This window comes from Apodemus sylvaticus, chromosome 4 (genome assembly GCF_947179515.1).
Source record: "Apodemus sylvaticus chromosome 4, mApoSyl1.1, whole genome shotgun sequence".
Taxonomy (NCBI): domain Eukaryota; kingdom Metazoa; phylum Chordata; class Mammalia; order Rodentia; family Muridae; genus Apodemus; species Apodemus sylvaticus.
This window is the reverse complement of record NC_067475.1, coordinates 109405419-109433048: the sequence shown is the minus strand read 5'-3', so window position 1 is coordinate 109433048 and position 27630 is coordinate 109405419. Positions and strand designations below refer to the sequence as shown.

The 27630-nt window shown below is 43.4% G+C and overlaps 1 protein-coding gene and 1 pseudogene across 1 annotated transcript in view; both read right to left on the bottom strand.

Moving 5' to 3' along the window:
* Nucleotides 1-260: 260 nt before the first annotated feature.
* On the bottom strand, nt 261-5398 carry LOC127683687 (CDGSH iron-sulfur domain-containing protein 2-like; annotated as a pseudogene).
* A 13699-nt stretch (nt 5399-19097) lies between these two features.
* Mindy4b (MINDY family member 4B) overlaps nt 19098-27630 on the bottom strand; it is a 32324-nt gene continuing 23791 nt past the window's right edge. The window contains exons 11-12 of the mRNA XM_052178728.1: nt 20389-20569; nt 19098-19240 (exon numbers count right to left, since the gene is read on the bottom strand). Coding sequence (XP_052034688.1) covers nt 19098-19240; nt 20389-20569 — 324 coding nt within the window. The remainder of the gene's footprint in view (nt 19241-20388; nt 20570-27630) is intronic.

The following is a 27630-nucleotide window of genomic DNA, read 5'->3' as shown; positions in this document are numbered from 1 at the left end:
CAGAAAATTAAAATCTAAAATATTGACTTTATTGCTGAAAGATACATTAATTCTTGATGCCAGAATGAGACTTGACAATTTGATTTTTAAATAAATGACTGAATAGATAAAGTATCAAGTATAAGGAGTTTTATAGCAAGAAAATAACTGGCAGAAGTCACTATTCAACTAGTCCTGACAGCTAAAACCTGCAAAGATTTTTCTATGCACGACAACCAAGACAATTTTATTATAGGAATTTCGATGTGAAATAGCTACTATTACACTTCTTTCTTCTTCAGGATGAGTGGACCCATGGAATCCTCTGCCAACTCATTAATATGGGATCATCATAGGCAGGAAAGGTCTTGGAACACTAACACCTACAATCACCTTCAACATTTATTTTATTCACCACCTTGGGATTTTCTTTTTATATCTTAAGATTAGTCAAGCTATTCTTCTGTTATTTCTTCTTTGGGAAGAATGGACAAGCGGCAGCGCGCTAGCCAAGACACGCAAGTACACCATGGAAGGGCAAGAAGCGGAGCCATTCTGAAACTGAGGTGGGCGCAGCTGGTTATGCTCTCGGGAATGGGAGCTGCTTGAGGTAGGCGGGCAGCTACAGCTCCACCACGTGATGCAAGTCAGTCCAGGTCCATCCCGCCCGCACCGCCCACTGGCATCTGCCTTCCCACTGCTGTGCTTTCTTGTTTGAGAACAGAAGCGGCCAGCGGCCTCTGGGGTGAGACGTGGCCCACTAGGCAGTGATGAGGTCGCAGTGGATCCTGCTGTTTATTTTTATGGCCAGTCTTGATTTCACAAGATGGCTTTTTATCATGATTATTTTCTCCTGTGCAACATTTTCAAGGATGAAGACACTTCCACCAGTAACAGAAGCTCCGCGGCAGTGGGTCTGATTTGGAGTTAGGAACAGCACAACCTGTGTAGATTTTTAAAAATTGTGATGCTATATTAGTTATTCACCAGTTATTCTGACAGCTAGGCTCCACCTCCTGAAGATCCCTAAGGCATCACTATCAACCATGGACCCAGTGATCAAACTCATAAACATGTGGGGGTGGGGCACTTCAGACTCAAACCCATAACAGATGCTCATAGATTTGATAGTTTTAGACATAATTCTAGGTGTTTTTTTGTTCTGCTTTTCTGAGATGGTTTTGCCATACAGCCCAGGCTGGTCTTGAACTCATGATCCTTCTGCTTTAGCTTCCTTACTGATGAGATTAGAGTTATGCAACACCACATCTGGCTCAGATGGTTTCGAGTATAACAACTCCATGTGCCTATCTTTCCACTTCCTAGTGCCAATAGCAATACTACAGAGGAGATGAGATGTTTTCTTTTAAAATGGTGTAATCATCACATAGTTGTAGAATTTGATGGTTCTTCATGATTGCCAACTTGATTAAAATATGAGATACCTAAGGGATTAGTAAAGCACATTTCTATGTTCCTGTGATGGAGATATAATTGGCAATTAGGTCATGAGGGCTTTTTCCTAATCAATTGATGAATATTTCAGTGGATGCATAATATAACAGCATTACTGAAGCTGGTAAAAGTTAGGGGGCGGGGCTTAGTTAGAGGACGTACAACACTGAGAGGTTCATGGGTGTATTATAACCTTGTCCTATCTCTTCTTGCATTCCCTCTGTCCTTTGTGATTTCCATGGTGTGGACTGTGCTGCTCTGCCATGCCTTCCTCACCATGATGTCAAAACTCTCTTGACAGTGATCCAGAATAAGCCTTCCTTTCTTGACGTTGTTTCTGTTTCGCCACGGTGACAAGACAAAGAATGAATGCAAGGATGTTTATTTGTCTCATGGTTCTGAAGGGACAAGACTGGAGGATCAATCTGGTGATGGCCTTGCTGGCAGAGTCCTGAGGCTGGGTGGGACTTCAGTAGCCAAGGGTGAGAGAGTGCCCACGTCCTGGCCTATCTCTCGTCTATAAGTCCACCATCATTCGATCCTGGGTGCTCCACCATTATCCTATTTAATCTTCCCCAAAGCTCCACCTGTAAGCAGTTGGATTGCGTGCCACCCACCCACTGCTACATCCTGAGGCTCAACGTCAGCACATGGAATCTTGGAAGACATACTCCCATAACACTGTGTCTGTTCATCCTCCCCTGGAAATCACTGCACATTTACTACATGTTATTATCTAATAAAGAAAAGCAGGTCACCAATGACAGTGATTTTTGTTTAAGGAAAGGTCAAAACACTCCTGGAATGCAGTCCTCTGAGCATTGCGGTCATTGATGTTCTCAGACCAGAGTGGCTGTGATCACCGTCAGGAGCAAGTCACCAGACTGGGCCTACTAACATGCCATCGTGGAGTTAAGGGAGGGCTCATGGGGCACATGACACAGCTTGGTGGGGGTAATTATCACTGCAGTATGTGAGGCCCAGCCCCTCTTGGACAATATATAGGGTTTGTTTGTATTTCCCTAGGAAAAGTTTAAGCAACATCCCTCCCCGCAAAGAAAAATCTGAGAACAAGTGTTTATGATCTTACAGAGCAAAACATTAACAAAGCTCCACTTGGTTTTTGTATAACTTTCCCTCCTCCTCCTCCTCCTCCTCCTCCTCCTCCTCCTCCTCCTCCTCCTCCTCATTTCTTGCTCCTGATTCATAGATTTATACTCCCTGATAAAAGCAGAATATGCAGTGTTCTATCGGTGATAACTTGCTATGGGTATTATTTGACTTAATGATGTTGTGAAGCAATGCTCATTCAGCAGAAGCCATATTTTGCAAATCCCAATTATCTTCCTGTCCTAGCATTTTGTGGTGTAAGTTCTTTTGATGCTGGGTGGTGTCAGGATGCTGTGACTTCGTAGTGTACCATATCATTAAGTTATGATGCCTAGTCAATGCATTTGTGGCTTACAGTGTCGTCACCTCCCCAGGGCTCATTAGGGTGAACATGGAGGTGCATCTGCTAAGTCTTCATCTCTTAGACTCTCCCACGTTGAATACTGCTTCCTCAAGTGCCATTCATCCCGTCAGGAACAGGAAGCCATTCTTCCCCGTGTTCTCTTTATGAAAAATGAAAGGAAATAAGCAACCATATGAATACTTCTTTCTCTTTCCCCAAAGGAAGTTTGAAGTTCTATAAATCAAGAGGCAGGGAGCATTTCAGAAAGCCAGTCAACCACACATTTCAATTTAGATCTCATTGATCCTATGTGAGCATGCAGGGAGAGAGTTATTAGAGACTGGTTCAGTGCTTCCTGCAGGAACCTTTGTTTCTCCCAGAAGGCCTTGCCATTGTGGGAGGGAGTAGATAGCCAGGTAGACATAGGTGTCACACACTCCTGGTGACTTTTAGAAGTTGGAGACAAGTCTCTGTGGAGGAAGGTTAATGTTAGGAGAGAAGTCACCTCTCCTACCTCACTCCATAGACATTTCTTTTCAGTCATCAAAGAAAACAGGCTTCAAGCATCCTGGGGACTGTAGAGCTCTCACTTTTAATAGTACTCAGAAGAAATGCAGTGTATTACCCACTCATTAGTCTTCTTTTGATTGGAAAACACATGTGGGAAGATTTTAAGACAAAGATAGAATATCACCTAATACAGTTGCAGGGACCCTGGGGGAGCAGCTAGGGGCGCAAGCATGGTGCAGTCTGCATCCACCAACCTGAGGTTCTGTCAGGGGCTGTGCTGGGCTTCCCTGTGCCATTCAGATTGGCACACTGTGCCCTTTCATAGCCCCAGGGGTGTGCACTAAGCCTCAGTGCTGGCTTTGATTGTAAGAGCCAGAGGGGATGTTGGACATCAACGTGATGGGTCTTCCAGACAAAGCAGGATCCACTGATACACATATGGATCCACACAACCTGTGGCAGCCTGCAGAGGCCCGGCCCAGAACCAAACCAGACAGGGCCCCAGCGCTACAGTGGAGAAGCAGACACAAGCTCCCACCCACAACCAGGAAGCTATCTCCAATGAATAACTGCTCCAGAAAGGAAAATTTAGTTTCTCCAAGGGAGTCTCGCTGTGTGGACAAACGAAACTTAAGGGCAGGCCCCATGTCCAGTAGTGGATAACTAATATAATGCAAACTCTAAGGTAGTTTTGAGGTTTTGTTTTTTTGTTTTGTTTTGTTTTTTTGTCTCTTATTGCTTTGTTTGGGTTATTTACTTATTTGTTTTTCCTTTTTGGCCTTTTGCTTGAGTTTTCATGGGTTTTGTGTGTGTGTATGTATATGTATATGTTTGTGCTTATGTGTCTCTGTGTGTCTGTGTGGTACATGTTTGTATCTGTGAATGTATGTGTGTGTATCTGTGCTTGTGTGGTATGTATGTGTGGTGTGTATGTATATTTGTGTGTGTAGTGTCTGTGTCTGTGTATATGTGTATGTATGGTATGTATCTGTGTCTATGTGGTGTGTCTGTGTATATATGGTAAGTTTGTGTGTCTATGTGGTGTGTCTGTGTGTATATGTGTAGTATGTGTGTGTGTGTCTATGTGGTATATCTGTGTCTATGTATAGTATGTATATGTATGTGTAGTGCTTGTGTATTATGGTGTGTATGTGTGGGGGGAATTATATTTGTAGTGCTTGTGTATTATGGTGTGTATGTGGGGGGCATTATATGTGGGGTGTGTGTGTATATGAGTGCGTGTCTGCATTTCTCTTGCTCTTTCTTAGTTCCTTTTTTTGTTAGTTTTGTTTTATCCTTGTTTGTATCTTAAGAAAGAGTTGATGTTGGAAGGGTGGGGAGGATCTGGGAAGAGATGAGGTAGGAGAAACTGTGATTAGAATATTTCATATGAGAATAATTTTATTTTCAATAAAAATAGTCTTGAATTTCTCCCTCCCTCTCCCCTCCTTCTTCCTCCTCCCTCTTTCCTCTCCTTTCCCTCTCCCCTCCTCCTCCCTCTCCCCATTTTCCTTCCCCTCCCTCAGATAGGGTCTTACTATATAGCCCAAGTTGACTTCAAATTCATGATCCTATGTCCTAGCCTCTTGATTGCTGGGATCACACTTATGCACCACCTTGTCTAGCCTATTTATTTCTTTGGAATACTGTGGATTAAAACTACTGCTTCATATGTGCTCTTCCGGCCCTGACAACTGAGCTTATACCCACAGCTAATTTAGATGTGAATATCTGTAGAAGACAAATTACTAAAAATTATCTCAATATTATAATCTAGAAATAATAATAATTCTTAGTTGGATACGGTTTTGCGTATACGTACATAACATGTTCTCTGTGTATCGTGTAAGTGCTGGAGAACAACATTTGTTAGCAAAACATCCAATGTATATTGCAAAAAGCCCGTGGGCTCACTTGAGCTTTTAGTGGCACTGCCAGAGCTATGATCATTTCTGTCCTACACATTGCTTTGTGGTTCATGACAGCGCTGCCTTGAAGCATCCTTCTACGGGATGCTTGATGTGAGGACCCTCTAAGGTATTGCAGAAATGCTCTGCAGGTGGGGATTTCCTAAGAACTAAACGATGGTGCCTGAGAGAGCTGGACATCATTAAAGCATCTCACAAATCCTTGGGGTCTTTGGGTTGCGTCTGGGCCAGATCTAGACCTTAGGGTGATCTTACATCGTGACCTTTCTGCCCTCCGCTAGTACTGGGGATTGTTTGGGGTCAAGCTGTGTTGTGCTAACAAATCTCCCTGCAGTGGATGGGATGAGACAGAGAGGATTTGGAGCTCCAGAACGATGTACTTTGTGGCAGTTGCCCTCCCCATCCCTGCATCCTCCTGTCCCACTTTCCATGAAGAGGGAGCTCATGGATGCCCACTGCTCAACGTCTTTGTTATTCAAGGGACCCCTTCAGCAGTGGGTTATTGAGTCACATTTACTGAGTGCATCTCTAAAACAAAAGTCCTGATTTATAGTGTTTGTTGATTTCTGTGATATAAATATTCTTCCCAAGGTCATGTTACGCTATGAAGGTAATACTCAGGGGAACTGGGAGGAGGTACACACATCATAACACCATGTTCTTCAGAGTACAATCACCTCCAAGATGCCACTGCTTCAGGGGACCGCTAATGACAGAGATCTGCTCTAAGGATGCCCAAATCGACCCTTTGTCCTTACCTATTAAGGGAACTGTTAGAGGCATTTCCTAAATAATGTATACATCATATATTTAAAAATAGGATCGTACTGGAGTAAATTCTATAAACATTACTGAGAGAAAGATGTAGAGAACTGGTATGTTCTCCAGCACGTTCATGATGCATAGAGAACATGTTACATGTGTACACAAAACTATATCTGTTTGTGTGTATACGTGTGTGTATACGTGTGTGTGTGTGTGTGTGTGTGTATACGTGTGTGTGTGTGTGTGTGTGTGTTTCTTAGGCTTAAAAATTGTGCTAACACTCAAGAGATGGTTCATTGGGTAGGAGAACTTGCTGTGCTGATATGAGGGCCTGAGCTTGGATGACAGCACCTGTAAACCCAGTGTTGAAAGGGGAAACTAGATGAATTGCTGGGGCTTGCTGGTCACCAGCTTAGTTCCAAGTTCAGTGAAAGACTCTGTCTTAAGGAAATAAGATGGACAGTGACAGAGCAGGGCACTTCACGTCCTCCTTTGGCCCCAACGTATGTGCATAGGCTCTCGTGTGTGTGTGTTACACACACACACACACACACACATACACAGACACACACAAACAACCTGTATCTATTTTATTTTATTTTATTTTATTTTATTTTATTTTATTTTAGTTTTTTGGGTTTGGTTTTTTCGAGACAGGGTTTCTCTGTGTAGTCCTGGCTGTCCTGGAACTCCCTCTGTAGACCAGACTTGCCTTGAACTCAGAAATCTGTCTTCCTCGGCCTCCCAGAGTGCTGGGATTATAGGCGTGTGCCACCACCTCCCGGCCTGTATCTGTTTTATAAGGCACCTGATTCCCAACCATTTCCTACTTCAAAACCCATCTACCTTTTTCTTTCTGGTCTGTTTTTCTTCCATCTTTCCTCATTCCCCCTTCCTTCCTTTTCTTTGTACCTTCTGGGGAAAGGAAGGCATCAAGAAGCCAAGTTTTGAATATGGTTAGCACTGGACTCCATTTTTAGACACAAGACCTTTATCTATTGTGTAGAGTCCCACAATATTTCAATAGGACTTTGATTATCTACTAAGTGTTTAGGCCAGTGGTTATAATCAATATCTGATATCATCAGTTTCCTTTGAAAATCTTAGTCATAAATGACAATATACATTTACTTTAATATAAAATTTGACAGTATTTTTTCCAGAAGACTACCTAGGGATTTTTCATTGAAATGAAGAAATATTTAGACACCCGTCTTTGGGTGGGTGTTTAGAAAGATGATTATTATCACTGAGTTATGGGCTCACCTATAGCTTAGAGGGATCCCTGTATGAACACAAACTCTTCTGGATATTCCTTCTTCCTCTGCAGCCCCCTGGTCATCTGTGGATACTGCTCATGGTTTTATCAACACATGATAGCAAGATGTAATTTTGTCAAAATAGAGAAGCTTATAGAATCAGGCATTTAGTTGACACATGTTTTTATTCAGTGCTTGCAATGTACAGTTCCTACATTAACTGCTGAGAGTCATCACTGGACAAAGCAGACAAGATTCTTGTCCTCATGGGGTTTATGTCTTAGTGAGAGGAGGCAGGCAATGGATGGATGGATGGATGGATAGATGGATGGATTGATAGATGGATGGGGTGAGTGAGTGGGTGAATGAATGAAGGAAATCAATGGAGTGCCAGCAAATAGCCTTTGAGGGACAGTATTTAGTCTTTCCTTCGGGAAGCAAAATAGCAGTGGCCTCTTTAAGAAATCTCTCCACGACTCTGTATGTGGTCAGCTGCAGAATCCAGAGGTTGCAGTTTCAAGTCAGAGGTGTCTGCAAACACTTAGTTTTGAAGTTGACCTTTTGTCATTGGTAAGACTCAGGACTGTAAGTGCAGTTCTTTCCAGGGGTGGGATGGGGTGGTGGTCCTATGCTCATTTTGGCTCCCAAATAATAGACACAGAGCTGGTATTTTTATTAATAAGCTGCAACCTCAGCTGGGCAGGTTCTGAGAGATTCTAACCCTCTAAGCTATTACCTCCTAGCCACAGGCCCTCTGTTACTTGTAGTTTGAGCCTCTCCCCGGCTCGCTCTGTCCATGTAAGTCCTTATGGCTACTCTCTCGTCATGACCTCATGGCTAATCCCTTGGTGACCTGCTCATTATAGTGACTCCTGGACCCTCTGACCCATGGCCACCTCTTTGCTTCCTCCCTCATGGTCCTCCTTGGATTTCCTTCTACCCCCTCCACTTTCACACACAATTGAATTGGAAGTCCCATCCTTTCCTTGTCTGCCCTGCTAATTGGCTGATCAGCTCTTTATTGACCAGGAATCAGTGGCAGACTACAAACTGCTCCAAACAGCTTTGGGCCTGGACTTGCTAAAGGCTGTTGTGAACCAGTTCAGCTGATGGTATTGTTTCCAGTCTCTTCAACTGGGTCAGCTAACAGATACTTCTGATAAATGCTTCATTGTCTGAATCCCCTCTTAGCCTTTGACTAACACTCTAGCCTTCCTGGGTCCTGACAATAACATCCTAATTTTAGCAGGAAGTAGTTTCAGAAGAAAGTACATGGCTCCTCATACTCTACAAAAGAGTGTTAGGTAAAAAGGAACCTCCCTGGCATAGGAGACAAGATTTCTTGTTTTACATAAAGAAGTGCCCTATCATATTGTGTAACTATTTCAACTAATGAATCTATCTACCTGTTGATACATTTGGGTGTTTACAGGTACCCTTCCTGGTGTGCCAACAAGCACCATAGGCAGCTTCATTTGTATTGAAGATTCTATCAGACAAAATTGATCGGCTTGAACTTACATGACTGTGTTAGTGGTTCAGAGCCAAGTTCATTGTCCACCTCTGTGTTTGACCTAACATCCATTCTTATAAGGTAAAAAAAAATCATTTTGGAATGTACAAATGGGTCACTAGCCTCCAGCAACCCAAAGGATAAGTATGTCATCTGATAGCATTTGAGGCCACCAGCAGAGATGTCCCTGTTTTGTCATAATTGATCAACTTGGTTTTCCGACCTTTGGTTTAGGGATTGTCATTACTTATTTTTGTTCTGTTGCCATGCTGAAACATGGTATTTGGAATAAGATATTTGGCATCACAAAAGATTCTTATTCTCTTTTGTCTTAGTTGGAGTTTTTGTTGCTGTGGGGCAATACCAGGACCATGGAAACTGTTACAAAGGAACATGTTTAACTGGTGTACTTCCTCCAACTAGGCCACACCTCCTAATAGCACTTCTCTCCCTATGAGCTCCCTGTGGGAGCCATTTTCATTCAAACTACCACAGCTTTGGAGTGACAGCACTGCTTTTCATCAATGGAGGAAACTTAATCTGTCTGTTGCTGTAAGAAGAATCTCCTGTCCTTGACTGTGGTATGAAAATAGTGGAAGAACAAGATATTGGTTTTTTTTTCCCTTCATCTTTGAAATCTTCATTTTTTCTTCAAAGATTTGAAGTTGTTATTGTGTAAGTCTTTTACTTACTTGATTAGTATTATCCCAAGAAATTTTAATAATATTTTATGCTATTGTAAAAGGCAGTGGTGTTTCCCTGATTTCTTTCCCAGACAGTTTCTTGTTTGTATTTATGAGGGACGCTAACTTTTCTGAGTAAATTTTGTATCCAGCTATGCTGCCAAAAGTGTTTATCATCTGTAGGAATGCCCTGGTGGAATTTTTAGAGTCACATAAAAGTACTATCCTATCATCTGCAAGTAAAGGAATAAAGAACTATGAATTCTTCCCCTCTAATTTATATTCCCTTGATATTCTGATCTTTTAACTTAACTTTGGTAAGGTATATATCATGAAAATTGTCCTTTCCTTTTAGATTTTCCAATTTGATTGAGAGAGCTTTTTAAAGTATGACCTTGGTATTCTGCAGTCTTTCCAGGACCAGGGGCCACTCCTTCCTTCTTCTTGGACATCATTTGATATGTGGATTGTGTCTTGAGTATTCCAAGCTTCTAGGCTAATATCTGCTTATCAGTGAGTGCATACCATGAATGTTCTTTTGAGACTGTGTTACCTCGCTTAGGATGATGTTCTCCAGTTCCATCCATTCATCTAAGAATTTCATGAATTCATTGTTTCTAATGGCTGAATAGTACTCCATTGTGTATATATACCACATTTTTTTGTATCTATTCCTCCACTGAGGGACATCTGGGTTCTTTCCAGCTTCTGGCTATTATAAATAGGGCTGCTATGAACATAGTAGAGCATGTATCCTTATTACATGGTGGGGAATCCTCTGGGTATATGCCCAGGAGTGGTATAGCAGGATCTTCTGGAAGTGTCATGCCCAGTTTTCTGAGGAACCACCAGACTAATTTCCAGAGTGGTTGTACCAGCTTGCAGTCCCACCAGCAGTGGAGGAGTGTTCCTCTTTCGTGGAGGTGTGTTTTATTGGATGCAGCAGAAAGATAGATGTTATTTTTGCATCCATTCTGTTAGTCTCTGTCTTTGTATTGGGAAATTGAGACCACTGGTCTCCATACCCAATGGTGGTGGTGGTGGTGGTGGTGATGATGATGATGGTAGTGGTATGTGTGAGTGTGTGTGTGTGTGTGTATGTGTGTGTGTGTGTGCTTTCCTTCTTTTGACTTTGCTGGTATGAGGTTATTTATTCCCCATGTTTTCATGGTTGTAATTGACCTCTTTAGATCTTGGTGTTTTCCTTCTAGTAATTTTTGTAGGGCTGGATTTGTAAATGTTGCTTACATGTAGATTTATCATGGAGTGTTTTATTTTCTCTCTCTATGGTGATTGAAAGTTTTGATGTGTATAGTAATCTGGGCTGGTATCTATGGTCTTCTTTTAGAGTCTCCATTGAGAAGTCAAATGTAATGCTAATAAGTCTGCCTGCATTTGTTACTCGATCACTTTCCCTCTCAGAGTTTACTTTTCCTTCTTTTGTTTGATAGGTCTAGCTTTTGATTATTATGTGGCAGGGGACTTTCATTTCTAGTCTGGTCTATTCCATGTTTTATATCCTTCTTGTATCTTTATCTCCTTCTTTAGGTTAGGAAGTTTTTCTTCTATGATTTTGTTGAAAATATTTTCTGTACTTTTGACCTGGGTTTCTTCTCCTTCCTCTCTTTCTATTATTTTTAGAGCTGGTCTTTTCATAGTGTCCCAGATTTCTAGGATATTTTGTGTCAAAAAGTTTTTAAATGTAATATTTTCTTTGATGACTGTATCCATTTCTTCTATGTACATTCAGTGACTGAAATTCTCTGTTCCACCTCTTGTGTTTTGTTAGTGAAGCAGGCCTTGGCATTTCCTGTTTGAATTCCTAAATTTCTCTCATTTCTAGAATTCCTCAGTTAGGGTTTTCTTATTGATTCCACTTTTATTTTCTGGTCTTGAATAGTTTTGTTTGTTTTTTTATGTTTGTTTGTTCGTTTTCAATTGTTTGTGTTTTCCTGAATTTATTTAAAGGGCTTATTCATTTATTCCTACTGTTTTTTGTTTTGTTTGTTTGTTTTCTTGGACTGCTTTAGGGGATTTATTCATTTCTCCTTTAAGGGGCCCTATCATCTTCACAGAGGCTGTTTTAAGGTCTTTTCCTTGTGCATCAGGTATATTGGAATATCCAGGGCCTGCTGTGGTAGTGGTGCTGGGCTCTAGTGGAGACATATTGCTCCTAGTATTATTGTGTTTTTACAGTGGCCTCTAGGCATCTGGGATTTGTATGATTATAGGTCTAGGTGCTGATTTCTGGTTTTGCCTTTGTTTTGTTGATGCATTGTTCCTTGGTTTCTGTTTCCTGTCTGGATTTTAAGAGAATGGGATGGCTGTGAATTGCCTTGTTTGAAATTTTCTGTGGACCTAATAGTTGTGGAAGTTTCAGGTAAAATGTGCTTTGGGGTATAGGAGATGACACTTATGGGGATAAGCTGAGATTCTAAAAAGGTTCACAGAAGGAGGGGGAGTGGATTGTTCAACCAGGATCTATTTATTTAATCTCCTTGCAAAGGGGAGGGACAGTGAAGAGAGGTTCCCCTCAGGAGTTTGCTCTAATGCTGGTGCTGAGACTGGTGGATTGATTCTTTCCTTGACCTGCTCAGCCAGCATGTGCTCAGGAATGTCTGCTGGGAAAATGTGAGATGTTGAGGATGAGAGATTGGGGAAGATCTTCATCATCTACTTGGGATCAGGGGGTAAAGGGAGACCACAGGCAGGGTGTGTATGAGACTGTGGGGATTGAGACTGGAGGAGAGGAAGGAAAGGTGAAGATTGCAGGTGGGCTACCTGTTTTCCTGACAGGATTTCCCTTTGGGTAGTTGGGGGTGGGGAGGGTGCTGGCACTGGGGGCTGGAATAAAGCAATGCGTTTGGGCAGGGAGGTTGTTGTGTTTTATAAAAAGAAAGAGAAAATAGGAATGTGTTTGGTGGAGGCTCCGTATGGTGTGGGGGAAGGGGGTGTCTCTGTGGGCTCGTGTTGAGGCATCCCTCCCGTGCCCTCAGTCACCCCAAGGTTCCTGTTACAGGATGGCATAGAATAGAGTTTATTCGGGGCATGGGGAGAGGAGTTGGGGGGGGAGTAGAGACAGAAAGAGAGAGAGAGAGAGAGAGAGAGAGAGAAAGAGAGAGAGAGAGAGAGAGAGAGGAGGCAGTAGAGGAGTAGATGCAGGGCATGAGCACAGGAGAGAGAGGGGGAGGGGAATGGGGGGAGAGGGTAAGGAGCAGGAGCAGGAGCAAGAGAGAGGAGGGGCAAGCAGTCTTTCATATAGGAAGTCTGCCACGCCTGGCTGTTGCCAGGTAACTGTGGGGCAAAGCCTAGACTAAATGCCAGCAGAGGTGAAGAGGAGAAGGTCTGTGGGATTCACAAGAGCTGTGGGTGGGTGGAGGGAGAGGGAAGGCTACAGCAGGTGGAGTGTTGCGGAACTAGGGGTTAGACTGAGGGACTGGGCCTGGAAGGCCTGAGGGAGAGAAGATCTGCAATCTACCTAGTTCCCTGGCAGGGTGGCTTGTGGAGCAGGGGATGCTGGCAGGGTTTGAGTCTCAGCCCAGCCTTAGGATGTCATGATCAACTTCCAAAGAGACCATGAGCAGCTCCAGTCCTCCCCACTCACATTCTGCCCGCCCTCCAGCCTTAGGAAACAGCCAATCATTGTTCATCCTGCACTTTTGTCTGTTATGGTAACTTGCTACACACTAGCTTGTGTGATGTGTGGTCTTTCACTTTTTCAGGTTCATCTATGAGATCGCCAACTACGATGTGGTCATCTACGTATGTTATTCCTTTTTATTTCAGAAAATATTTTATGGTATGGGTATAAGTATTTTTAAAATACATTTAGTGGTGTGTGTGTGTGTGTGTGTGTGTGTGACTTGCTCACCTTTACCTGCATAATTATATTTGCTAATCCCATTGAAAAATACCACTCTCACAGCACCACCTTGTGGACAGCAGTGAAAACACTTTCCTTGTCATTCCATTCAGTCACTGAAGGAAAGAAAATGACACAAAGTTTTGTAGACATTTAGCATATACCAGCCTCCCCAAGTCCTTTTTGGAAAGAGATATTAGATGACTATTTTAAGTATGGTTAAACTGTAGAGGTGAGGGTGTGTTTCAGCTGGCGGAGTGCTCGCCTAGCATGGGTGTGGAGCCCGTGTTCAATCCAAATCTCCAGTTCAATAAACCCGCTTGGTGGAGCTTGCCTGTAATCCCCACAGTCAGGAGGCAAAGGTAGGAGGATCAGAAGCTCAAGGCCATCCTCAGTTACAGAGAGTTCAGGGCCAGCCTGGATGGCGTCCGTCAGACTCTCTGCCTCATAAATAAATAAGTTAGCAAAGCAATTGAAACTGGATAATCTGAAAATAATAGGTCGACTTTATAATAATAATAATTCAAACTTGGTCTTCTCTGATTTCTAACACAATCATTTATTAAAAGTACCTGTTATTTAGATTGTGTCTGGTGACCACTAATAATGCTTTAGAGCTTCTGGACAGGATGTGTTTCTGCAATACAGTGTCGCGTTTATTCTCATGAAGTCAGGTTCCTTTTGTTCCCTTTGCGTGCTAGGTATTGAATGTGAGTCTGAGTTCCTGTGAGACAAATGCTCCACCACTGACCCAGACCCAGATGGACACGCCCATTAATAGCTAGCCAGATGGAAACTCCTAGAACTACACCTGGGCTTTTCTGACCTCATCTTGAGTCTGGCCTGTTCATTCCACCATACCTTCTCTTCACTGGTGCTTTCTGTGTCCTTTACGTGGTTCTCCTGTTCTGCTGTTCAGACTGACTACTGTGGGTATTTGGGAAGCTTTTCCCCCATAAGGAATCAGTCTCTCTCTCTCTCTCTCTCTCTCTCTCTCTCTCTCTCTCTCTCTCTCTCTCTCTCTCTCTCTCTCTTTCTCTCTCTCTCTCTCCCCCTCTCTCTCCCTTCCTTCTTTCCTCTTCCCCAAAGAACATCGGACCAGGATATTTAAAAATGCAAACTTAAACAATTGCTATGCTGAAAACGGCCATATTTCATATAAGGTCTGTGAGGTTCTTTAGATGTCTTACATCATACAAGTTCCTATGATTTGATCATGTCTCCCAGTATTGGTTCAGGCTCTGCAGTCCCAACTACCTCTAGCCAGTGGGAAGAGCATCTTCCTCTCTCCTTCCTTTTCCTCCTCCCGCTCCTCCTCTCTCCGTGCCTACCTCTTTCTCCCTCTCTTTAGTGAGGGAACAGCCTCACCAGTTACCAAACTCAGAGGTCACCATTTTCTGTATTCCTCCTCCTTCCCTCCTCCTAAAGCCCACCTCAGCCCGCCCTTTTTTTGACCCCCTCCTTTCCTCTAGGCACCCACATCAGTCTCTGGTAACTTCCCTCTATCTGCTCAGATCATCCTCAGCCGCGTAGTCCTGACAACCATCCAGCTAGTCTCTGCACGCACTCTGGGGCTCTTGCCAGTCTGTTTTCGCACCAAGGCATTTGTTCAAAATGCAAATCCTGCCAGGCTTATTAAAATCCTTCTAGACTCTCGCGCCCCCTAGTGTAGAATGCAACGCGGTGCTTCGCCTGTGGGCCCAGCTGTTTCTCACCCTCTCTGTACCGTGTTCTCAGCACATCGGTCCTGTTGGCATCTACGTTGCTCTGGCAAACCCTCCATAGCGCTCTATACTGTCTTCCAGCTCGTCACCCAGTTACCTCTGTTCAGCCCTGTCACCTCAGCCTAGCGGACTCTTCCTAGGAGATACCTTTCCCCAAATTTATATAAGATCGGCATACCATACTTCCTTACTTCTAAACCCTAACCTCGGTTTTCAGTTTCGAATCAGTGTGGTGGGTCTTTTGACTCATGCCATCTTCTCAGGAAAGCCTAAATCCCGTGAGTCGTGGGAGGAGGCTCGCCGATTTTGCTGGGTTTTCAGAGCTGATATGCAGTGTGCCTGGTACACAGGGAGGAAGTGGCCCTTACAGAACCACATTATACACTTGATCCTCAGCTGGCAGCGCTATTTAGAGGAGGTCCTGGAAACTTCAGCAATTAGAGTCAAGGTGTAGGAAGATATATCCTTGAAGCTGTGTGCTCCCCTGACCCCCTCTAGTGTCCTGCCCATCTTGATATGAACTTCTCTAGCCTGCTTTTGCTTCCTTAGCATAATGGAAACCTACGAGACAATGAGCCAAAAGAAAGAATTCCTTAAGTTATTTTCAGAATTTTGGTCAAAAAATGACATGGATACTAGAAAAGTTGAATGAATGAATGAATGAATGAATGATAATGTCTCAAAGTTCCTACAAAGGCAATTAGGACAGCTGATAATGTATGCTTATTGTTTCTTATTCGTGTTTAAGGTAAGGTCAGGTCCAGGTGTGGTCGAAAGTTCTGTGTGATCTAGACAGGGCTGTTTCTGAGAGATGAGAAACCCCAGACCTGCCTGCCCCCCCTGCCTGGCCTTATCTGCTCTAGTGACATCAGTAAGCTTAGACTTGAGAAACTTGTTTGCTTATTTCTCCTCTGATAGTATCCTATTATTCCGAGTGACATACTAGTCTAGGTTTGTCTTAGGGTTTATATTGCTGAGATAAAACACCATGACCATAAGCAACTTGAGGATGAACAGGTTCATTTTAATTCACAGCTTGTACTCTGTCCTCAAGAAGTCCAAGCAGTAACTCGAGCAGGAACCTGGATGCAGGAACTGATGCAGAGAGGCTACGGAAGATTGCTGCTTACTGGCTTGCTCCCCAGGGCTTGTTCAGACTGATTTCACAGAGTACCCAGGACCCCCTGTCCAGGGATGGCACCATCCAGTATGGGCTGGGCCCTCCCACATCAATCAATAATGAAGAGATACACTAATAAATGGTGTACGGCGTGGAAAGCTTATAGAGACATTTTCTTAATTAGAGTCCCTCTTCCCAAGTGACTCCAGGTTGTGTTAAACTTGTGTAAAACGCATGCAAAACTAGGCGGGGTGTGTGTGTGGGGGAGGGTGGGGGGGTGGATCTCCGTCTTCTCATCATCCCATTTGCCCTTAGAGGCATAGTCAGCTTGGGTTGCTATTCTGAAAGAGTAACATATTCGTTTCCATGTAAATAGCCTTTCCCTTGTTTGAGGAATGAATGGGGGAAAATAATAAAGTCGTTTCATTCAAAACACAACTTTAAAGATAAACTGGTAGTCCAGAAAATGGACAGCTTTTGGGAAAGGTTGGAAGTCCTGAGTCAATGTGTTGTTGACCTAGGCAAGGTCCTGTCAAGCCTTAGCTTGGTCCTGGTAGCTTTAGACCACAGAAAAATGCCAAAGCCTTACACTTTGTTGTTGTGTGAATGTCAATAGGGCAGAAAATGTCTATTATAGTTTTTCTGCTCAGATATTTACGGCCTGAAGATTGCTTTCTACAGAGACTGCCCCTGCCTAGACCTGTTTCTTTGACCAGCCATATAACAAAAACCCTGCCTCTTCGTTTATAAGTAAGTAACAGCCCTGCCTCCTTGTGCAGCTGTCTGCTATAATCCACCTCTGTGTTCTGCCCTAAACATAGTAGCTTCTCTGCTTCAGAGACTTCTCCATCAGAGAGCCCGTCCACCCATTCCAGATTGTCTGTGTGTCTGTCTTGTCTTCCTTCCCACACTGCCTGTCTGGTTCATTCCCGGAGCCATGCTTGATGCAGAAATAGCTAATTCTAAACAACACATCTCCATCTTAAAAATAAATCCAAATATGAGTGGGTGCTTCATTTCAAGATAAAAGAAAAACTCATGCAGAATATTGACATGACATGCAAAGCAAAGGCTACCGTTATGTAAAACAATTATTATCTCTCCCTGTAAACGTGAGGACTTAATCTTTCCTTCACTGTTGTTTTCTTATTAATAGAATTTTGTCTCAGGAATAATTTAACATAAATTACACTGTATGAAACATGGCAGGCTAACATAGCTATAAACAAGGTAAAATTTTGAAGACTATGAAAAAAACAAAAAATAAATGAATTTTTTCATTATTCTTTGGGATAGGGGGAATAGGGAACCTGGGCTATTTTCATGCTGCTGTAAGGAGCTCTGTGCTTCGGGCAAGGGTTGCTGGGGTTACCTCATCACATGCCCCACTCTTCTTCCTTCTCCGGAGCCCTGAACTTGTGTAGCAAGCGTTCCTATGCTCAGTCGTACAGGAGGGACCACAGTTGATCCGAGAGAGTCGAGGACTCCTCAAGGACCAGGCCCTAGACAGTTCTTGTGCCCAAAGAATGTTCTTATTGCTTGAGACTTGACAGGATCTCTGGGACTGAGTGCTTCATGCATTCTAGCTTCCCAGTTATCAACTCCCAAAGAGACAATGCAATACTCCTAAAACAAACTGAAATTTGTTTTAGAGCCCCCCCCCAAGGTTTCAAAAAAAAAAACCTCCCCCAAAACACAGTATAGCTAAGCCCAAAGGAGACCAGGGTTTGTAGGGCTCCACTTGTCTGATCTATTTAAAATTCTCGGTGAAGGTGCCGATGATAAAGACACCATAACCAGCCACCCGAGCCAATGGGCTTCCTCTGTGGACACAAGCTGTTATTCATTTTGAAGCTTTGTCTTCCACACTCGTTTCAGGTTTATAATACTCTTCTTGAGGCAAATGAAAAAGGCATTTGATAAGTTGACATGAACCCTGAGTGCAGAGAAGTTCTTTGGAATCTGACCTTTGGTCTCCACACCCAGAACCCTAAATTAGTGAGTCAGCCAATAGGCTGTAGGGGTGGAAAAATGTCCACGTTTCCCTTGTACATCTTCTAGAAAGAATGTGTGTCTAATCTGTGTACCTTTTCAGAAAATGTGTGGGTATTTAGCATAAGAAAGATCACATTCTTTAAAGAATGTTTACTTCTTTGAACACTGAGACGAGAAGAGACTGTATTTTTGTAGAATCTTATTTTATGAAGGAGTAAAACTGTCTCTGTTTATGTTATTATTATTTATATCTAGCCTAGGAGAAAGAAACACCTAGAATACTGGTAGGAAGAATGTCTCTTTCTGCCTAATCCTTTGACTGCTAGAGTTGTCTGAGCACCTGCTAGAGCCCCTCAGCCACAGCCACGGGGGCACCGCCTCCTCCCACTCTCCCAGTAGGAGGAAGCCCCTTTGCTGCTTTACTGCAAAAAATTAGCTAATGGGGCCATGTGAGGTGTGTTCTTGGAGAGGAACACCGCCTGAATCAGGAAGGCTTGAGCCGTTGCCATGGCTAAAAGGGGACGATGCACTCTGATGACTTCATCCTCAAATGGAAGTGCGCTTCTCTCTTCAGTCCTAATGAAGCCTCAGACAAAGAACAATTTGGAAAACATGAAGAGGAGAGACAGTGTTTTCTGTTCCAAATAAAATGAAGTAATTACTACTTGGACCCTGGGATAAAAACATTTTCTGTACAGCACTGATGTTGACTGTCACAGCACAGCAGAGAAAGAATGAGAAGCCACCAGTGGTATTTTTCAGTGGGGCTCATGAAAGTGAAATATAGGAGTTAAACGCCCACCTGTGTGCTGTACATTTTCATCGTTTGTTCAGACTTTCCAGTTTTCTTTTTAGAAAAAGGGAGTGGTTCCGTTCCAGTTGACGGTAGCCTCTCTCCATTTGGTTCTGATTGCCATTTCTAACGAAGAAAATCGTCTTCCTGACCCATGTTTATCTTCATGGTGCTCTCCTTCCCAGTGGTGGGAGTGAGTATCTGAGGACAGAACAGTAGCATTGACAACACCCAGCCCCACTGGCCTCTTCCCAGTGAAGCCAGCATACCAGGAGAAGACACAAGGGGTGAGGTGCTGGCCCAGGGCAGGAGCTGTGCTCTTAGAACTGGCTGAGTGGATGGAGTCTTGCAGGCAAGAATAAGTGTGGTAGCTGTGTGTTGGGATGAGAATATTCATGTTACTTGATGTGACATGATGCGACACATAGGTATCTGTCACAGATATTACCTGGACAACAAATGAAAGGAAGGCTCATCGCTTTTTAACAAGAGGTAGAGTATAGACAGGGAATCCAGAACTTGTTTTCAAGGCCTAGGTTTATCTTATATGAGCCAGGTAACATTTGAGATAGTATTTAAAACACCATTGCTGTGCTTCACTGATACATTTATCAGCCAAATATAGCAACTATACAACTAAGAATAGATCCCAGAGTACCTGCTTCATGTGGCTATTGGGAATTTAATCCTAGTGTTACACATATACTCAGCACAGTGCTCAGAGCAGAGTGTGTGGGATGTTTGTAAATGGGGGAGAGGGGGTGGAGGGTGGGGTGGGGGGTAGGAGGGTGGGGGGAGGGGGATGATGCTGAGTTCATGGGGAAGGCGAAATGAGAGAGGTAATAGATCCTAAAGAACGTGTGGCCAATGCACACTCAATTAAATGAGCTAATATGCATTTCTCATAACTAAAGAAAAAATAGGGACCCCCTCCATGGTTATGGTGCTAAATGCAAAGTCAGTCATTGACAAAACCACACAACTGGGGCCAAGGTTGCTGCTGGAAGTCACATGTCACCTGTTAGTGTCTTGTCAAAGGTGCCAGTATTTAAAGACTTTTTAAGGTTTCCTCATTAGCTTAAGGAATTGGAGTTGTAATCAAGACAAAACTGGTCTTCCTGTCACTGTGGGTTTGCTAGTGTATATCCCAGCACACACACCAATGCACCAATGTCTCCATTTAAAGCCACTCATGACAATGTATTTAGACCTAGGCAGGAGCTTCCTTTCAAACACTAAGTCTAAGTAGTTCTTGCAGTGGTAGCATGAATAACCACACAGCTGTTAAACAAGGCCAGCTATATCTCTGGGTGTACTAAAGCACACACTTGGGAGTCTCAAGTGCTCACCTATTGTAAGATGCACAGGCTTTTTCTGTGATGGATGGCCACTGTAAAAATACAGATCAAAGACACGCTCCATTTTCCAGTCTGATAAGAGCTGCCTATTTGTACAGAAAAGGATGCTGTAATTTCCGTTGATGTTGCACAGCCAAATCGGAAATGTCGGCGTCTTCAGCATGCTGCCCACCTGGAAGGGGAAAGGGGAGGAACATCGAGATCTTTCAGAGCGGTGAAAGAGGCTGATTCATTCTGTTTAAAAAGAAGTTCTGAGTTTCCTATTGCACGTGTAGCTTGCAGGCCATTGTATGCGGTATAATATTCAAAATCGAGGCTTCATGGAGAACGAATTTGTGCTTACGAATGGTTTGAGAATGGTAATGCCTCACTCTGCTCTGAATGGATTGTGCTTTTTAAAATGCAGTGACCTTAGAGAGAAGGTGAAGATTTTCTAGCTTGGCTTTACGGTGCGATAATGTAAGCTGAAATACAAATATAGACGTAGATGTAGAATGCCAGTTCTGTGTCGTTGGCTAATGTAATTGTTCCCAGTGTAATTCCCAAGGTCAGGCAATGCTTCATGCAACAGATGTCAAGCTTCTGGTAACACAAACCATGTATACTAGAGAAAAAAATTATAGGAAATGTGGGAAACACACTTATGCACACATATATCTGCCAGCTCGTATGTGGATTATTGGTGAAGACACACACAACAGAATATTTTGTTTTCATTATTACCATTATGGGTTGGAATTGTGAACAGTGAAGAATTCATCCAAAGTAGATGAAAGAAGAAAAGGGTAAGCTTAATGCAGTGGTAGTAGCCCGGCAGTGGTGGTGCACGCCTGTAATCCCAGCACTTGGGAGGCAGAGGCAGGTGGATTTTCGAGTTCAAGGCCAGCCTGGTCTACAGAGTGAGTTCTAGGACAGCCAGGGCTACACAGAGAAACCCTCTCTTAAAAAACAAAAACAAAACACAAAAATGCAGTTGGTAGTCGGCAGAGCAGCACTGAATGGCCTAACACACAAGATAATGGGCTGGTCCTGCTCATAGATGGGAGCCATGCTCTGTTTGGTTCCTTCCAGCTTTCTGCTATGCAAATAAGGAACTGAGCAGGGCAGTTCTTATTGGTCAATGCTTGGCTCTAAGATTTACAGGACAGCAACTCTGTTATGAGGGACATGGTTGATTTTGGTTGATTGCTTTAAGTGGTAAGATGGATCCTCTAGAGGTTGTTAGCAGTTGTGACATAGTAACAGTTCAGAAGACCATGACACTAACATATTGATGGCTTAGAAAGTTTCCATTTCTATGGTGTGAAGCCAATTGATACTCATAATGTCCCCAACTTGTTTGTTCCCACGTTTGTACTTGATAAAACAGCAAAGCCAATCTTCCATGTTTGGGCTGAAGATCTTCTCTTAAGGCTGAGTGGGTTTGTGTTATCACTGTTCTACCTACTGTAACTGTTCTGTCAGGGCACTGGGGGGAGAAGTTGTGAAGGGGAAGTTGGCTGATATACAAATAAATGCTTGCTTGCCTTTCTGAATGGCCCTGTGGGGTGTCTAGGAAAACCTTCAAAGTGTCTTCCAGTCAGTCAGCCCTGGGAAACTCTCCCTCAGATTTTAATGACTTGGTTTTTAAATCTTTTTCTTTTTCACCATGTCTCAAACCATTTCTGACTTGTTTGTATAGATACAGTATTTCTTTTCTAGAACCAGACTGATGGCTCTTTGAGCAGTCATTACTAAATAAAGACCACAGCAGTTTAGGGAGACCATGGACCAACTCAGTCCTTCATGATCCGAAGAACATTTGAAATGCAGTTGAGAGGGCAATTGAAGCTGAAGGTCAGTGACATAGGGACCATATGGAGCTACTATGTAGAAAGTTCTTGACAGATAGGGTACCACGCAAGTGGCTAGCCTCAGCATTTTGGTGGAGGATGGCCAAGGCAGTTCCCCTTCTTTCAGGGTCTATAAAGAGGGGTGTTTTCTTAGGGCCAAATGTAGTAGTTAGGACCTGTTTATAAGACTATCTATGAGCTTTATCCATATCGAAGACTGGTTTGAGGACTGCTGTTCTGGAACCCATCAGGCCTCATAAAGAGGTTTAGCTGTGATTCCAACAGAAATACCGATGTAGCAGTCACTACCTTCCATTATCAGAAAGGAACACAGTTGCTCTTTACAGGCAAGAATTCCCATGTCTGAGGTTGACTTCTTGAGGTAGCTAGACACATGTCACAGGAACTGAGGATCAGGATTTACTTGGGTAAAAAAGAGGTCATCCATTAAGTCTGGAACAAAACAAGGAAGTTTCTGGGGATTTGTCCTAGGAGAGTGTAAGATTTAAATCAACATGATATGGCAAAGTCTTAGCCTCATTAACAGTTCAAAGGTCTTGTCTAAGTTGATTAAGCATCATCAGGTCTTTGTGTGTGGGGATGGATGAGTTTCCAGGGGCTACAGAGGCAGTTCAGATTAGAAACCAAAGTTATGACAAAGGATTATAGCCATTACTGGGCTTCAGACATGAAAGGGGTATTGGGAGAATGTTTCAGCGTTCTTGAGAACAACTCTTTCAGGGGTTTAAGTTGGGATCTGGGTAGACTGGCATTCCAGACCTCCAAGGAAATATTTGGGAACTGACTATATACTTGTGACACAACAATATTACTATTTCTGAGAAACTTTCCATTCAAGATTATTGAGGAAACTTGGAGTACATGTAGAATCCAGGAAACTAGAAAGGCAAAGGAAGAGGGGAAAGAAAGAGACCAAAGGCAGTATGAAGCCGACAGGAGGAGTCGTGGAGAGGCAGATATGGATGGGGAGAGAGATTCAAGAGTAGGGTGGAGGAGGAGGTAGGTGAGGAATGACCAAGGATGTTTGAAAAACTCCATATGGAAACCCATTTTATAGTATATATCCATATGTATGTATGCTATTACAGTTACTCTTGGAAACCCACTAGAACTTGAGGGTAAGAGCCTATTTCTTGATGACACTACATACTTTGGTCATAGGACATTAAAAAAAATCAAGTTAGAACTGACAAGAAAGCTTTCTCCTTGGTGGTTAGCTTTTGTAGAATTGAGAGGTATTATCTAGGCTTCTGGTGAGGTGTGGGAGTCATTAACATTTTTACTGAGATTTGAACCTGTGCACTTCAATAATGACCCATGTGGCAAGATATCTCATGAATATAATAGCAGCATGATTGTGATAGGATTAAGTAACCACTTTTTAATAGGATTTAAGGCCTGCTCCGCAGGAGGAAACACATGCTTGGTACTTTAAAACCAGCCAAAGACATTTGGTTGGGAGGTGGAAAGCTCTGGAGTCAACCAAATGCTATTATTTTGTTAAATGGACAAACTGTCATCTAAAGTCATATCTCTATCCTCACAGACATGTACAGCTCTCAGACGGCACCAGAGAGCTTTCTTCCTGCAGGGGACAATGGTTAATGCAAATACGCACAACTTATCAAAGTGCAGAAAGTAAGTGTCACTGGAATGCTCAGCCTTAAGTGGGCCATCTGTGTCACATCCCCTCCCAAGGCTCAGGGGCCTTCTGGGAAGCAGAGCCAGAGGTCAGGGAGGGCTCCACTGAACCTGTGTCTCCTGACGTGACGGCACTACTGCACGAACGAACGAACTCAAAGGAGTGACCATTGCCTAGAAAAGATACGCTACAGATCAAGCTAGTCAACGTTACAGCAGGGAGGGGCTCAGGAGCCCTTGCCCCTAACTGAGCAGCCATTGACAGCTAATGGCTTCTGCAGGGAGGGACAGTCAATTTTCTTTAAGCATGTGGCCTCTAGTAGGTTAACCTTCCTCCAGTGGAATCAATCAAAATATCTTTAAAAAGTTTCCAAGGACATATGTTTTTGGATAGTGAAAGTAAGTATATACCCTTGCATATTTTTCTGGGTTCTATAAGGAAGCAGGCTGAACAAGCCATAGGGAGCAAGCCAGTAAGCAGCACCCCTCCATGGCCTCCACATCAGCTCCTGCCTCCAGGTTCCTGCTCTGCTTGAGTTCCTATCCCAAGATCCTTTGGTGATGAACTCTGGGGTGAAAGTGAAATCCATATAAGTCCATTCCTCCCCAAGTTACTTCTAAATGCTGCTTGTTCCTTGTGTGCTGGCTAGTTTTATGTCAACCTGACATAAAGGGGCTGTTTCTCTTTTCATGTAGCTAGTGTAGACTTGCCCCATATCTTAGAGTTAGAGATTGTTAGCATGTATCATAATATTCAACTGAAACGTAATTATTAATCTTTGAAAAACGGGATAAAGAAACTAGGAGATTAAATGCTGTTTGTGATAAAGCGTCATGCCATTGGCATTCAAGTAGATTTTATGATTGATTTAAAATCAATGAAAATCCTTGTAAATTCTTGATGGAGGGATAATATGCACATATAGGTATATGGATAATATATACCTATAAAGTATTTTTCATAGAACATTTGTAAAAATGAACAAAGTTCTACTGGCCCCCATGCATGCACCCCCTGGTGCTGACACCCTAGCCTGTCTCTTGCAGCAAGTCAACTGCTGTCTTTCCTGAACTCAAAGCTACTGCATCACTTCTGAATGGCACAGTGACCAGATTTCACACTGAGCAGGCAGTGTTTTCTCCCTGGAGAGATTGTGGTGGATCCCTGCATGACTCTCTCGTGGCACTTTGGGTAACAAGTCAGGAGCTGAGCCTGAAGATTACCACTGAGAAAACAGCTGGTTTAAAGTAATGTAACCGGTCAGGCAGAAATGAAGATCTTCTAAAGAGACATTTGCGCCTCTCTCTGTGACTATCAGACTACTAAAACAATGAACCCTAAACAAACGGGATGTTCCCCAAGAATCTCATGCTGGGAGAAAGAAAAGGCCCCAGCCAAGAGGGAAATTGAACTCCTAGATAGAGGTTTCAAGTATTTCTAACAACTTGTCCTTCTGACCACCTTACAGGATAAGACTGGAGCTCAGATAGTGATGGGCAGATGGCAGACAGGACCACCCGTTGCCCAAGACCATTGAGAAGTGCACATCCTTGGCCCACTATTTAAACTTTGATCTCATTTCAGGACCCAAAGATGGGCTTAGGGCAGTTGCTGGATCTCTCTGGCTCTCCTTCCAAGGTGACCACTGAATAAATCTCTCTTTCATGTTGTCCACTGTTAAGTTAGCTCTTTTAACTGTATTACTGAGGACTGGTGGCTGAACCTGGCGTGAGGCAAAGGTGTGACCCTCAAGTGTGAACACAGTAAATCCTGTAAAAAATAAAACAAAGCACCTTTTGGTTGAGTCCTGTCAGCTTTTACCCCAACTCCTGTCCCCCCTTTCGGCACACTGTGTGGCCACCTGACCATGTCCCAGCTTAAGTCTTTTAATAGTTTTTAGATAGACATGGTTTACCAGCTGCCCCCCTCCTTTGCAGGAGTCTAAATATATTTTATTGGTGAGATTCCACCAATTCTGAACTTGTGCACGTTGCCATGGTAAAAAGGAAATTAAATTGTGATCCAGTGGTACTATAAATAAAATACCTTTCTTCTTAGGTTCATGTATTGTGGATAAGCTCCAGTTGTTTCAGTATTACCCGAAGCAATGGCAACCTCTGTAACATAAACCTTTCCCTAAGCCAGTGTAAAATGGTAAGGACAGGAAAGAAGGACACAGTCAAATATTGAGTCACTGTAGATTTTCTTTCCTGGGCCATTGGTACACAGTGCCTAGAAAGTGCGTTTGCATAATGACCGTAATATTGCAAGTCCCAGGGCCCCAGGCTGGTAATGAGAGTCGGGGAAAGGTGGAGACACGTGGCGCTTTCTTCATTGAGCCCTGGTGACAATTCCAGCGCTGTAAATGGTGTGGCTTTCCTCTCTGTCACCTGGAACACGCAGTTAATGTAACTTCTCTGGCAGGGTTTGCAGGTATGTTGTAAAGACAAATTGGATCGTGCTTGCGGGCGGTGTCACCTTGGTGACTTAGTGGCAGAGTGTAGCGAGCGCCGCTTCATTAGGTATTTTCAAAGTTGGGTTTCTTCTCATCAGCGTCTCCAAAGGGAAGGTGTAAAGAGAGCAGAGGGTACCACTGGGATGGAAGCCGGCGCTGCCAGGGCTGCTGTGGGAACGATTCTGGCGAGACCTAAATGACTTCATTCCCTTCGAAAAATCGGAGTTGATTTTTCTTCCCACTGGCAGGTGTGACGATAACGCGCATCTCCTAAGGCTTTCCAGATGGTGTTAGACTCAAACTGCTTTATGTTCTCACTTAGGTATTGGAGCCTCACATTCAAACCTGTACCTTCAAATAGAAAAGTAACAGGGAGGCTTCAAAATAGTGCCTCGCCTCATGGGTAGCTGGCTGCTTCCCGCAGGCACTGTCAGTCTGCTAGGCTCTAGGGGGCTTGCCGTGTCATCCGATGAGAACACCATCTTTTCTTCCTTTTTAAAGCTCACCCACTGAGCTGTGACATTGGGACAGAAAGATGTGTGGTTTTTGCAATCTCTGCAGTTTTATCACAGAGTAAGAAAAGATTGGCTTGGGGAAGACAAAGGCAGAGCTATGGAATGGGTTTACCGTAGTCACAGAACCCAGCTCTCGGGTGGCACGCACGTTGCCTTCTAAACTTAGAAACCATTTTTCTCTTAGGTTCTTCTCATCAGTGTATGCAAACTATTCAAATCTATTGCACCCACCCTGGGTAGGGCCCGGAAGAGGCCCTGAGCGTGTTGTATAGCGTGTCTATGGGTCTCACACAGTGTTCCCATGCCTTGGGGCTGAAAGGAAGGGCTCTGGCTGTGGAGCCTCTCCAAGCCAGCAGCATGTGGAACACTATTCTGAAACCTTCTCATTCTCAAGCAAGGATCTGCTCTGCGAGGTGTTTCCATGCCAGGGTAGGATGCTGTGAAACATTTGACTTCAGAGTCCACTGCCGTCAGCCAATGATACTGGTACAGCACATCTCTAGGCACCATTAAGCTTATCCTAGTAAGTGTGGATACCTGACAGACATACTCTGCCTTTCTAGGAGCTGAATGGGGGCAGATCCTTTAGAAAGCATCCAACCAAGTACTGTGATTTGTATCAACATAAGTTCATAACAGCTTTCTTTAGTTTTAATAAATGTCACACATCAAAACTCTATGCTGGGCGGTGATGGAGCGTATCTTTAATTCCAGTATTCAGGAAGCAGAGGCAAGCAAATCTGTGTGATTTGGGGGCCAACCTGGTCT